At 45.2% G+C, this 13602-nt stretch overlaps 1 protein-coding gene across 1 annotated transcript in view; it reads right to left on the minus strand.

The window, feature by feature from the left end:
- Nucleotides 1-13602, minus strand: part of LOC119440584 (sodium/potassium/calcium exchanger 4) — a 43648-nt gene that overhangs the window by 19030 nt on the left and 11016 nt on the right. Inside the window, exons 3-7 of the mRNA XM_037705482.2 lie at nucleotides 12098-12181; nucleotides 10636-10742; nucleotides 5501-5601; nucleotides 4822-4923; nucleotides 2686-2876 (exon numbers count right to left, since the gene is read on the minus strand). Coding sequence (XP_037561410.2) covers nucleotides 2686-2876; nucleotides 4822-4923; nucleotides 5501-5601; nucleotides 10636-10742; nucleotides 12098-12181 — 585 coding nt within the window. The remainder of the gene's footprint in view (nucleotides 1-2685; nucleotides 2877-4821; nucleotides 4924-5500; nucleotides 5602-10635; nucleotides 10743-12097; nucleotides 12182-13602) is intronic.

Below are 13602 nucleotides of genomic sequence, written 5' to 3' on the forward strand. Positions count from 1 at the left end.
GTAAGATTATCACTTTTATCAGCTGTATATACTGCTCAAAACAATCGCTTACTAACTAAATTAACATGCACGGTGTCACGCACGCACAGGCAAACATGAACACACATCTCACTCGATGACCACGCGAACACTCCATGTCAGAACACTGGCATGATGAACAGCACCAGCAGCGTCAAGCGAATTTCTCGTCGTGCTGCCTCTCACCTAAAGGCGAACTAGGCGCGCGAGAACACGGCGCGAACGAAGCCATCACCTTTCTCAGATCGCCTAGTCTTATAGACTCCACCGCAAATTACCTCCAAGGCAGGATGCGCGCGGCCGCGCTCTGCCGAGCCATGCGCAGAAGCGGCCGGAGTAGAAGTGAAATCATGCGCACATCTCACCACGTCTCCCCAGCACGCACGAACAGTCAGCGCGCACCCTCGATCGCCACCTTCCTCCCCTGCGCGCACGAGAACACACCGCCGCCACAAGCCACCATCCTTTTCGGCTCACCCTCGCATGCTTTCTCTCGCACTTACAGCATCGATCGCGATCTTATCGCACATGGACTTTACACGGAACATCACGGCGACGTCCACAGTGACGACGATGGCGGAAATTCGCCGGGAGTTTACATACAATTGCTCTCGCAATAAAAATTTAAGCTGACCGACGTTCCCCCTACTTTCCTCACGCGGGGCGTGGCACGAAATGGTGTCTTGCGCAGTGACTTCCCCCCTAACTCACCCCCAACTCGCTCAGGAAGACTATCTTTCATCGATTTCAACTGGAGGTTGAATCGCCTTATGAGCTGATGCTTTAGTGAAATCGTTATTTAAATACTATACAACTAGGTCTGATGCGTACAACTTTCCTTTATAATTTCACCCTATTTAAAGTGTAATGTCAGGCAATTGTTACGTTTATGCAATACACTGTTCACAAGCAATGCCAAAATTGAACCACCAAGTAAGATGGACGAACAATGTCAGACGTCGACGCAGCGACGTCACGAGAATGCAGGAGATCGATGTATGACGCTTATCGAGGAAAAGAATGCCCATGAGAGGTGTATGCGCAGGGAAGCACGCCACACATTTATAGCACGACAACAAGCACGACAAGCACGACACACAAGCACGACACACATAACCATTCTAGGGGATTTGCCAACAACCGGCACCACATACCCACGTAATACATCTACATGGGTCAAGAAAGGGATTGTCTATATATAAGAAAGCTATTACATGGGAGATCTGTGTGCTTTGGAGATAGGTATATGAGTCGTCGTTATATGTACAGGATTTATATCATGATGTATATTTTTATTACGCAGAAAAGAGGGGCCCTCACTGGCACTACTTGTCGGTCAGAGTTTCATGCTATATCGAGCGGAGCATAGGGTGATACGCAGTTCTCTGAGAATGGAGTTAGCGAGGAATAAAGTTCCAAAGATTCTGCGGTGCCATAATGGGGCTTCAAGTAGGCGCTAGTCATCCAAACTCGTGAGGAGAAATTAACAAACGCAATTTTTTTTTTCATGAGGATAGCGTGGGATCTGTGTAAGTAGATTTTTTTTATTCTTCATGCAAGGATCCTTGTATTTTGTTTCGTTTACTTATTATAAGAAACAACCTAGACCTAATCCCGCTCACCTCATCCAGTCTAGCAATAACTTGACCTTATCCGTGAAATGGGTGTGCCGAACAGTGCTGCGATTAAAAACATGCGAAGCACAGATTGTAACATGAATGCGAAAGGTCTATCACCAAAGTTCTATAATGTAAGCATTACTTGCTCCAGACATTGTTCATAGAAGAAAAAGGAAAGCGATCCGCGTGTTCTAAACCAACACCTCTTCTCAATTTTCTTTGTTTTCTCTGGCCCGGTTGTGTATAGAAAAAATCAGCCGACAAATTAAAAGGGCACGGTGAAAATTTTAACCATCACGTCTCGAGTCAAGATAACTTCGAATGAAGATTACTTCTCTCGGCCTCTTTGGCTCAACATATTGGTGCGGCTCAAATGACAACGCCCGCATGCAAAAACTTCCCCAACACTGAGCTAAGCTGCGGATTTAGTTTTATCCGTGATACGATTACTTTCACTCTCAACCTTTCGTTTCGAAAGAATGAGAACCAGCATTCAGCAAACTTTCTCAATTTACTCGCGGTACTGATCAACCCGTATTTACCCAGCGCTATCAATAACGCCGAGATGAAAATTCGCGACCATCCTACCCTAACTTTCATCAGGGGCTTCGGATTAGGCAGATATTGATATCATAGACCTTCATTCGTTCTACGCATTAAATTTGCACTAATCCAACACAATTCACGCGCACCAAGAGGGAACAAAGCTTTTTTTTACAACTAAAACGACGTCTGGCCAATTGATCTATCCCTGGTGACTAGGCCACCACCGTACATCCAATAATAACTAGATGGCAACTGCAGCCACTGATAACGACAATGTTAATATCCCCGTGAAAAGTTGTTGTCAGCTACAACGACTAAGTTGCAGCTTCATTCAAGTGAACAAACACACATGTGTAGACAGCATTTGGTATGGCTTCTTTCAATGCAACAAAATAAGCGTCAGTAACTGAGAAGCCATGAGCTCTCGGACACTCTTGCTCAATAATGGCACGACGGCGGCTGTTGCTTGTAATGTACTCTCAAAATAAGGAGAGGCACCCACCGTGGCCACTCAGAAGGACGTTTTCGTTTTCAGACACCGAGGAGCTACCGAGAAGGGTGTCGCTTCCCGAGCTGTCTTCCTTCTCTGGGCACTGCTCCACGTATAAAATTGTCTGCGTTGTCAACAGCGGTGTGTTTTCACCCACATGCTTCAGTGTTGCAGGTAGAGATTGAAGGAACCCGTCGAAACATCTTTAGCTTGTCAACCTGAAAGCAAAGTAAAACTTGTCATTATGTTGGCACGTGAACGTTCGGTCTTATAGCGAAGAGTTTAATGACCAATTTGTCCAAGTCAGTCAGTTGAGAAGAAGCGTATTATAATTCCTGGGATAGGCTTTTTTTTTCGTCAGGACTTTATACTATCATACAACGATACATAAACTCAATTCAATAGCTAGCATAAGAATGACTCTTGGTTTGCGTGAGCATTCCTGAACTGGAAATCTGAACCTCCCCCCATAGTCATGTGATTATTTCATTGGCTGAAATTTATGTATTTCAAGATGACTTTTAATTTTCAGACCATAAATATCCGCTCGTAAAATTATCACCAAATCGAATAAAACAGAAAAAGAATCAGTTGTGTTTCTTCCAACCTGCATATATTTCTCCTCGTATATTCTGAGAACTTGAATAACATTGTTTTTAATAATTTACCTTCCTTCATTTCCCTGCTACAGATAGCACGGTAAGGTGCACTTCTCAATTACAGAGCCTTTCGATCTGAGCCTGACCAACCAGCCCTTTTCGATTAAGATTTGTTTGATAAAGATGGTTCGCTTTGCAGTAGTTCGTATTACAACGAATTTTTAAGCTTACTTTTGCCAAGAAACTCTTCATTTCTCAAGGCTTCTTAGCTTAATAGGCTCTTCGTGCATCTTAGCGCACATGCTAACGTCATTTCAATGCTGTGTTGTTCGTTCTGCCACTGGCAAAATATCGGCGAAATAAGACAGCCAAAGATTGTTAGATTAAGCGGACGCCATAAGTACAGAGCCAAAAACCTCCTAAAGCAGTTGCTGAAGATTTCAGCTTGCCATGTCACAACTTCGCAAAACGTAAAATTTTTATTCTGGAGTCCAACTTTCGCTCTTCCACAAGCAGAAAATATAGAGAATCATGTCCCCTCCACAAGTTTAGGACACTGTCACCAACAGGCATTAATGCTGCCAAAGGAGCTGCGAAGTATATTCGCCGTACTACTTAAACAAATATATACAGCTGTGCTTAAGTTTTTTCCAGTTTTACAACTGGTCAGAGCAAAGCCATGCTAAACCCCCACCCTCGCTTTCATGTTCTTTTATTATTTTACAAGCCATGTGTTTTTAAGTAGTTTCTCCTTAATTAAATTATTAGTATCCCTCAGTGAACCTAAGTGTCTTTTTTCATTTAATAGTTATTTGATATTTGGCTCAACTTTTGTCTTTCTTTCGTTCTTTCTGTCCTTCTGTCAGTCAACATTGGACAAGATATGCATTTCTAGTCTTTTGTTTATGTTCCTTTTGGCACATTTTACTCTCTGGACTCCTTTTAACACAACTCGACCTCTTTTTGCAAGTGCTTCGTTGCACTGTCCCAATCCTATCTCTTCATACGTCCGGCTTTCTGGGAAAACTGCGCCTACTGGACCGTCTTTGTGTGTTCGTATGTGGAAGTTTTTTTTTTTGTATAGCTTTTTCTTCTTTTTCTTAGCGCTACATATTATAATAACCTGCAGTACACCCCTCTCCTCACTATTGGGATTAACCTTTGCTCCTGCATATTTCCCGATCCCTCTCTCTCACACTACTCTTTCGTTCCCACTTATTCTTCTCACCCCTGATGAGAGACTGGGCTATATAAACGCTGCCAAGGACTTGCCGAGACAAGTCGCCTTGCAGAATGTTGGAGCCAACATTCTGCAAGGCGACTTGTCTCGGCTGATGCTTTTTTTTTTTTCGTTCACTGTTATCATTCCAAGTCTCCGTCTTCTTCTGAAGCTCTTGGCTTATTTTGTCATCAGCTATAGTTACTTCTAAGGCATATTTCCTGTGGAGAATTCGAGTTGGGCACTTATCCCTCTTTTAGATAGGTACACGCAAATAAGTGCAGAACTAAGAGATCATACATCTCCCAGACTAAGTATCGCAACGATAGCGAAGACCTCACCTTTCGTTGAGACCACTTGGAGATGTGTGAGTCGAATGACATGTAGACTATATACAGGATGAACATGAGCAACATGATCAAAGCTTCCCACCTGTAAAGGTAGATCGGTTTTATTGCAAAAGCAATTCGACGAGAGTTGTTTTGACTTACTATAGCATAGCAGCCAAACTGCTCAGGTCTGAGTATATTTCTCGCCATTTATATTGGCTTCTATAGGAATCCTTCGTCGAACACGCTTCTGTTCTCAGAAAAACTCGCAGCTACTAAATAGCCAGCTTCCTCTGATTGAGCAAGCCTCAATTTGAAATTTCTTTCATATTAATAGGCATGCGGACAATGCGGACTCTGCACGGCGAATATTCGCGAATATTCGCAGATAACCCGCACCCCCACTTTTTAAGCACTTTAGTTCAATTTTTAGTGCGGGTTATATGCGAGAAAATATGGTATATGGCTGGCGTCGCAGAATCCTAAATTACGTACATTGTTTGATTGCTCCACTCGAAGTTAGGCCTTAATTTACGCTATGCCAACTGATTATTGACGCAATTAATATTCTATTGCAGTTCAGAGTTTAGAATATAAGGTTACTTTATTGAGTAAGCCCACATTCTCAGCCGAATATTATAAGAACGTGGCGTTAGTCAAGTGTTTACACGCTCACGTACCAAGCGACGCTGTTGTCCCAGACGAAAACCACCAGGGCCAGGACAGTGATGGCGAACATGATGCAGTCTCTGGTCACCGGGTACCAACTGATGTCCACTGTCTAAGGAAAAAAATACCATCATGCCGTTAGCTTTTTGAGTCTGCATTGCAGTAATATGCTTTTATTTGTGTTTCTCTATTTTGTTGATTTATTGTTCGAATACAGTTGCAGTTCAATAGTAGACAGAGGGAAATACAAGCTTTAATGAGACGCCGTAGTATTAGTAGAAGCATCAAACCAATTGACGGCTTGATTTTTTTTTCTAGAAAAAAATGTGGGCAGTTTGCACTAGGGGTGCAAGGCTGGGTCACAGTGGAGCTAGCTCCGGCTTTTCCTAAGTGTTGCTAGGTTTTGCTAAGTTTGGCGAGGTTATGCATGACTCGGATAGGTTCGGCAGGATCGGCTCTCCTTCGTCAATCGTATCCCCGCTGAGCCGCGCGCCGAGCTTCCTTGTAGGTGGCTTCTTCCTCAGGAGTCTTGCCTTTCTTCGGTCGCCCCATGGTAGCTGTGCACGCCTGTTCGCTAGACGAGAGAGGCGACACGTCTGTCGGCGTGGCGTCTGCTCAGAGCTTTCTAGCATATCAGCGACGTCACGGCAAAGCGAACACTTGCTTCTCCTCGGCAAGGGAGAGGGAAGGCGAAGCGCACGTATGCCGCGGCGAGACTCCGCCCTACGCACGTGTGTGATGCGAGGAGGTTGCGTGGCTCGGCAACGCACAGCTGGGCGAGTTTTCTGTCGGCACGAAACGGACTTACGAAATGCTTAACCGCGCCGCTGTGAAAAAACGCTCGCCATTCCGGCCCTGCCAAAGTGAATGTCCAACGAAGTTGTTGAAAACCACCACTACAACTGCTGAGGGTGGTATCCAATGCTTTATGGCTTTAGAGTAATGGTAGTACTCTTATGTCATAGCGGGGCTAAAACAGCATTGGAATCAGTTACTAGGCTGGTTTTATTATATAAGAAAGGCTATGGGACGTCACACCCCACGTCACAAGCTGGCATCGGCGCGGCAGCTTGCGAAACAGTAATCTTTGCCGGGAAACGTACGCGGGGGGCGCTACGTGCTTCACATTGCTATCACGAGCGCCTTATAATCAGTTATGCGGTTTGGATGCTTTTTAGTGGCGAAGCTCCTTATAGCGGCACCCGTTCGTCCCCGTCGTCGTAGTAGTAGTGTGTAACCAGTCTGAGAAAAATGAGAAAAAAAATTCCGAAGTTTTGTCCGTAGCGCGGAATCGAACCAGGGACCCTCGCTTCCGAGCGCGCGGCGTTAGCCCACTACGCCACGAAGCGGACATGGACACACGCACCACGATGGCAATAAATACCCAACATTAACGAAAGGCCGCGTTTCTAGCGCGTTTCTAACGCGTTTGTGCTAGCGCGTTACGGCCTGTGTAAGAAGCTGGTGTAAGACGCTGTGGCCTCTCCGCCTTACCTTCAACGCGTTTCGAACGCGCTGCCCAAAGCGGTGGCAAGTCAAGTTCAAGTCGAGGAGCGTTTATGAATACGGGGGGTATACTCTCTCAGCAGTCATGTGATGGCGTCGGCAAACGCGGTGCACGTTCCGGCATGTGTAAATGGCTGCGTAAGACGCTGTGGCCGCTCCCCCTTACTAGAGAGTACTGCACGTTTCTAACGCGTTTGTGCTAGCGTCCCCTTAAGCGGGAGATCCGATGATTCCCTCCGGAGCTTCGCCCACTCATCATCATTCACCCCGTGGATATGCTGTGATTTTTTTAGCTTGTTATTTATTGAAACGTACGATGTTCTGTATGTTGTATGCGTAATTATGTATGAATGTATGCTCTGTTCGCTTCACTTTGCTGAGTGCTTGTAGCCTCTGCCTTGCGCAGCTATGACCCATTGCATTTTTTGCTTGCTTATTGGAGTATGAGTGCTTACGGGGGTACGAGTTATTGATGATGATGATAGTTTTCTGAGGACGAACGCAAAAAAAAAAAAACCCTCGGGGTCCTAGCCACATTCAGCTTCGCAGCAAAAAAAAATTTAAAGTGTTAGCTGAGTTGATGGCTAGGTGTTCTCACTCGTTATCTCAAGCTCGTCGAATCGCTTGGTGGTCTGAAGGTATTGCTTCCTCGATGAGCTTTGAGTGCAAAGGATGGCTTATAGTGTTCTCGTTTAAACTACTACGCTCCTTCCCGATGTTCGAGTGCTAGCCGACTTTCAAAGCATGCACTGGCGACGCCGACGGCGGTATGACGACGACAATATAAGGACAACAGCTTGACGACGACAGCATGATGACATGGGACGGCAAGAAGTGCATGCTGGCATGACGTGACGATGACTGCGCGACGACGATGACGTGACAACGATGGTACGGCGATATTAGGATGGCGAAAGCAAAATCACGACAGAACGACTACAACGGCATTATGAGGGCGGTATGACAACGAATGTATGACGGCGACTGTACGCCGACGGCGCACTCACGATTCTGAAATGGCGGTGGTATTACGACAATGGCATCAGGACAATGGGATGAGTACGAGTGAATGACTACGATGGTCTGAATACGATGGCGTGAAATAGCATAAAGACGACTGCATGGCGTCTGTATCACGTACAACAGTGCTTGTGTTCGTTCGTTCGTTCGTTCGTTCGTTCGTTCGTTCGTTCGTTCGTTCGTTCGTTCGTTCGTTCGTTCGTTCGTTCGTTCGTTCGTTCGTTCGTTCGTTCGTTCGTTCGTTCGTTCGTTCGTTCGTTCGTTCGTTCGTTCGTTCGTTCGTTCGTTCGTTCGTTCGTTCGTTCGTTCGTTCGTTCGTTCGTTCGTTCGTTCGTTCGTTCGTTCGTTCGTTCGTTCGTTCGTTCGTTCGTTCGTTCGTTCGTTCGTTCGTTCGTTCGTTCGTTCGTTCGTTCGTTCGTTCGTTCGTTCGTTCGTTCGTTCGTTCGTTCGTTCGTTCGTTCGTTCGTTCGTTCGTTCGTTCGTTCGTTCGTTCGTTCGTTCGTTCGTTCGTTCGTTCGTTCGTTCGTTCGTTCGTTCGTTCGTTCGTTCGTTCGTTCGTTCGTTCGTTCGTTCGTTCGTTCGTTCGTTCGTTCGTTCGTTCGTTCGTTCGTTCGTTCGTTCGTTCGTTCGTTCGTTCGTTCGTTCGTTCGTTCGTTCGTTCGTTCGTTCGCTCGCTTGCTTGCTTGCTTGCTTGCTTGCTTGCTTGCTTGCTTGCTTGCTTGCTCGTTCGTTCGTTCGTTCGACGTCTTAAAACAATCGGCAATAGGAAAAAGACAAAGTGACAACGCGCGTCTTGGGCTGCTAGGGCTCCGCTGGCTCCACCCACGTCGGCGTCTCGTACTGCAACGGTTCGAGCGAGACTTCGTATATAACGTAGCTGTCAATGACAGTTGAGTCTGCCAAATTTTAGCACTTCGCCCTTATCGAAATACGGCCGCCGGGGCCGGGATAGAACGGGCGACCCCGCGCCTCAGCGGCTCATTGCCATAGTCACTAAGCTACCTCGTTGGGTACGGAGAGTAGGCAAGCCGACGACATCCCCAGACGAAGGTGACCATTGTGATTAGGCAATTTTAAGTTTCGTTAGTCTAAGTTAACTGCACTATCAATGTAAACAACATGAAGGAAGGCATCGCTCGTCTGTTTAGACAGGTTTGGACTGTTTATTCTCTGAGGCCCGGAATCTACAATAATACAAATTCACTTCTATTGCATATGACTTCGAGGATGATCAAAATTAAGCTTTACAGATTTCTTAAAATTAGGCGCTGGCAGGTGCGGGAAGTCCACCTCTGCACATAAGTTACGGGCCAAGGGGACACAAAGTGAGGCAATAATTGCCACTGTCAGCCACCTGATTAACTAAAATAGATTAATGAACATTTTAAGGACTGAAGTAAGCACGTACGTTTGTATTAGAAACACACAAGCAGTTGCATCTGTGCACAATTTTATGTGGCAGAATTCTAGCACGCTTCTGTACCGAAATACCCGCCTGCAAATTTCCATCTTAGTTCGTATGTACTACGCATGCAAGACCGTGAGGATCGGCACGATGCTTCCTCTCGGGGGCATATACTGAAAATCTAGAAGGCACAGTGCCTCAATCGCGGTTGAAAGCGATTGGCTGAAACGCCGCTGACGACGCTCGACACCTTTACGCCGCGCCACCTTACGTCTCTTACGCTAACCTAACCTAACCCAACCTAACCTATCGTGGGCGACACGCAAATGTAATAATCCTCACCACGTGACATCAGAGCGTTGCCGACGGCGTTTCAGCTAATTGCATTCAACAGCGGTTGATAATTTCACTTTTATTAAAAAATATTAATACGTAAAGCTTAATTTTGATCGCCCTGTAGACTGCTGTTCGCATGCAAGGAAAAGACGCGTTGGTTCTTAATGCGAGCCTCCACGCTTTGATTCACTGCATATTTCTAGAAAATTTGCACTGACTGAGACAAAGTACCAGGGAATCACCCCCCATACACTGGCAGAAAAAAAAATTTACAGCATGCCATCTATGTCTTCGCCAACATATATCCTTTTTTTTTTTTTTTTTCGTTGGTACACAAAGAATAGCTCACTTGATTCATCTCGTCACGCCATGGGTGTCTCTCTACCTTTGTCACTTTATCGCCTAAAGATAGTGGTTTACATATTTGTGAGCTGGCCTGAATGTGTCATATCACAGAGATGCTTGGTTCAACAGTCCTGCGGACGAGCCGATGCGTTATCTCAGTTACATTGGGCAATAATCTGTGCTAAGGCACTTATCGGCCTTTTGCACCCGGCATGCAGTGTGCAAACGCGCTTAGCACTGCAAATTCGTTGCAGAGACAAACGACGCCTGCCATGTAACTTGTTCTTGCGGTCGTCTTTAAGAGCAGTAACTTATTTTCGTTTTCAGCCATACAAGGTGTGTACGCGTTACAGGGTATCATTTATTGTGGAGTGGACAAATTCAAGCAACCGCGCACTCAAAAAATGGCATGCCAATGTTACTGGTGGTAAATACAGTTAAATAACACGATGCAGTTTGTGAGGTGCTCGAAGTGGGGGGGGGAGGGCCCCCCCCCCCCCCTCCCCCCTCTACGGAGGTTTGTTGTGAGTGTACCTTTTTCCAAATGATGAGGCCGATAACACCGGTGACTCCAACGATGTTGAAGACTGCTGACCCCACTACTGTGCTCACTCCGATGTCGCCTTCACTCACAAATAGACCTTGTTTTGGGAAGAAAGACGTTAGCAGTTGATATATAATGATCTAGACAAGGCTGCATGAGGCTGAGAAAACCAAACAAAAAGGTAATTACAATTGTTATACACATTTTGAAGCGTGTTGCGGCGTTCGACAAGTATCAGAAGCAAGCATACAGGGAGCACCGCCAAATACTTTGGATTATTTTATTTCAATTATTAATGCTTAACTACAGACTAACAATCAGCAGACCACGAACACGTTTGCTTTACTGTATGTCCATGTCCGCGCGTACGCAATGTTTGTAGGCCAGTCGTTAGCCTCGTATTTCTCTCTCTCCGCAGTTATTCCGTCCTTGTAGCAGAGAAGGCGCATCTTCATATGCGTATGTTTAGTACCACGTGCTTCTCTACAATGTATACAAGCGAAAGAAACTTTTTAACCCTTTCAGACGCCAATCAGTTTTGTTGATTTAAAACTTACTTTCACCGCATTTTTTACATCTTCAGACTCATAAAAAGCTTACAGCTGCAGAATAGATTAAGAGTTTTCAATTCTTTAGGGAGTTTTCTCAAGTTTACTGAATGTGGACTCCATGCGAAAACTCACTACATGAATATCAGATATGCGAACATCAACTATTGCATGTCTACCAGGCTGCAAAAGCACCTATCCAACCACTCGAAAATTATAGCTAGCGCTACACGTTGTGAAAAACAGTGAAAGAAGTGAACCGCTACATACAAAGACACACTCACACCAAGCAAAATACCCAACCATCCACCTTCATACTCGTTTCACTAGAACAATTTGCCTCTGTAATTCAAACTTGCAGCACTATTTCAATCAGAAGTGTGTCAAGATGTAAAGGACACATTTTAAATATCCATGCTTTAATCAATGCTTTTGCTGTTGTTGGGGGTGTACACAATTGTGTACATAGCGTCTGAAAAGGTAAAAAAAAATGAACTCCATGCTCATAGCGGAGACGCATTGCGCAGAGAGATATGCAGACGCGAATGAGCAAAAATCAAAAGCAAGCGCACGGAAGACATTGCCCGCAAATATCTACCGCTGAACGTGTTACGAGCGTGAGGATTGTAAGGTGCTCAGTGTCCAGTTCTGAGCGATTGAAACGCGATACTCAAACCACATGGCGGCCGGCGCATTTTGCGCCCCCAGTGAGCGCTGGATGGTCTCTGAAGAGGCCAAATGCAGCCGCAACGCATCACAAAAGCTCTCGCTCTCATGCGATACTAAAAATGCATGAGCTCGGTGTCCCCAGAGCCTACCAGTAGCGCAAAAAGTGCCGGCAGCCACGCCCTCCGAGTATCGCGTTTCAATCGCTGAGCACTGTTGTACGTATAGTACGACTTACCGAAGACAGAAGAAAACAATTCGGGTGCCGATGTGCCCATGGCCATGAAAGTTGCTCCGGCAACGTCGGTGGGAACTCGGAAGTCTGAGGGATATATGTCACCATAGAGATATGTTTCGATGCATTCTAGAGCATTGTTGCGTGCGTCTGGTTCTGGGACGTTATTTGCCGCCCAGAGTATTATACCCGACATGCTAGGCAGCATGGAAGTTACATGATAAACATTCTGCAGTTAAGAACGACTGAAGTTGAGCAAGTTGACAGGGATTTATGGTAAGAAAAAAAGCTTTTATATTGTCCTTCCCTTTCAACTTGTGTCCATAAGTGTTCTAGCTCATTTTTCCGCACGATGAATTACACAGCTCCTTGTCATTTTCTTGCTCACCAGGAAACATATTTACTTACATTCTTGTCATTTGGATAAGGTGGACTAAATTTGGACGATCTGTTGGCCTTTTTCTCACGTTGTGGTATTTTCAAGTTGAAATATGCGTACAAGCTTAGTAGCGTATAAATCTATCGTGAGGTTTTCACTGTGTATAAATCTATGGTGAGGTTTTCGCTGTGAGTATCGTTATATCAAGCTAATGAAAGGTGGCAATGTGCAAATCTGCAACGTGCAAACGTGCTTTGTTTCATGCTACTAGTGAAATGTGAACTGTTGAGATCAACTCCGCATTGAGCCATCAAAAACAAAAAAAGGACATATGCGGCATCGCAAACTTGTTATGTCAGCTGACACTCCGCCGAAGTTCTCATTTTATTTTCAAAGTAATTCAGTAACGATCAAGAGTTGTGCATGTACGTATACTGGCAAAGAATCAGCAGCCAATTAATTTTATATTTTTAACGCCAACCACTGACCAGCTTTTGAGGAGCAACCTGCGTGCACAGTGAACCCCTGTACCCCTCCCCACTAGCAGTCGGCCACGGGGTACGCCTATGAAGCAAGTCGGCCTCGTTTCGTTGAACCATTCTGTGTATAGAACCCGTTATTTGTGAGGCTCATATCCCGCTTCGTCCTTCTTTGTGAATTGTATCATATATCACATGACAGGAGACTGACACAACCCAGGCGGCAGGTTTTTGCAAAATTGTGCCCCGTCACTTAGGGAGACCGGAAATTCATAAGCTACTCAACAATCTCATTCTAGCTTTCCCGGGCCGTCACTAGAACCTGGCTTTAGCTGCATCTTCAAATCAATTCGTTTCTTCGCTTCTCTCATAATTTATTTGTTTTAATTGCGTGTTGGAATTGTGCCCCTTGCGCAGGCAGTTGTGAGCGCCTCTATAGTTCACATATTTATATTATGCGCTTCAAATCTAAATCATAATAAAGCACTTCAACAGTAGTCAGACTTTCATTCTTGCACGTTTACACACAAAGTCGCAGTTTCTTCTGAAAGGCGAAGCATTGATAGTTATAGCAAAGTATTACACAATTACGTGAAGTATAAGGCTCATAGTATTATTATCCATATAAATTGCAGTAAACACTTGCTTAC

Source organism: Dermacentor silvarum, chromosome 2, assembly GCF_013339745.2.
Source record: "Dermacentor silvarum isolate Dsil-2018 chromosome 2, BIME_Dsil_1.4, whole genome shotgun sequence".
NCBI classification, from domain to species: domain Eukaryota; kingdom Metazoa; phylum Arthropoda; class Arachnida; order Ixodida; family Ixodidae; genus Dermacentor; species Dermacentor silvarum.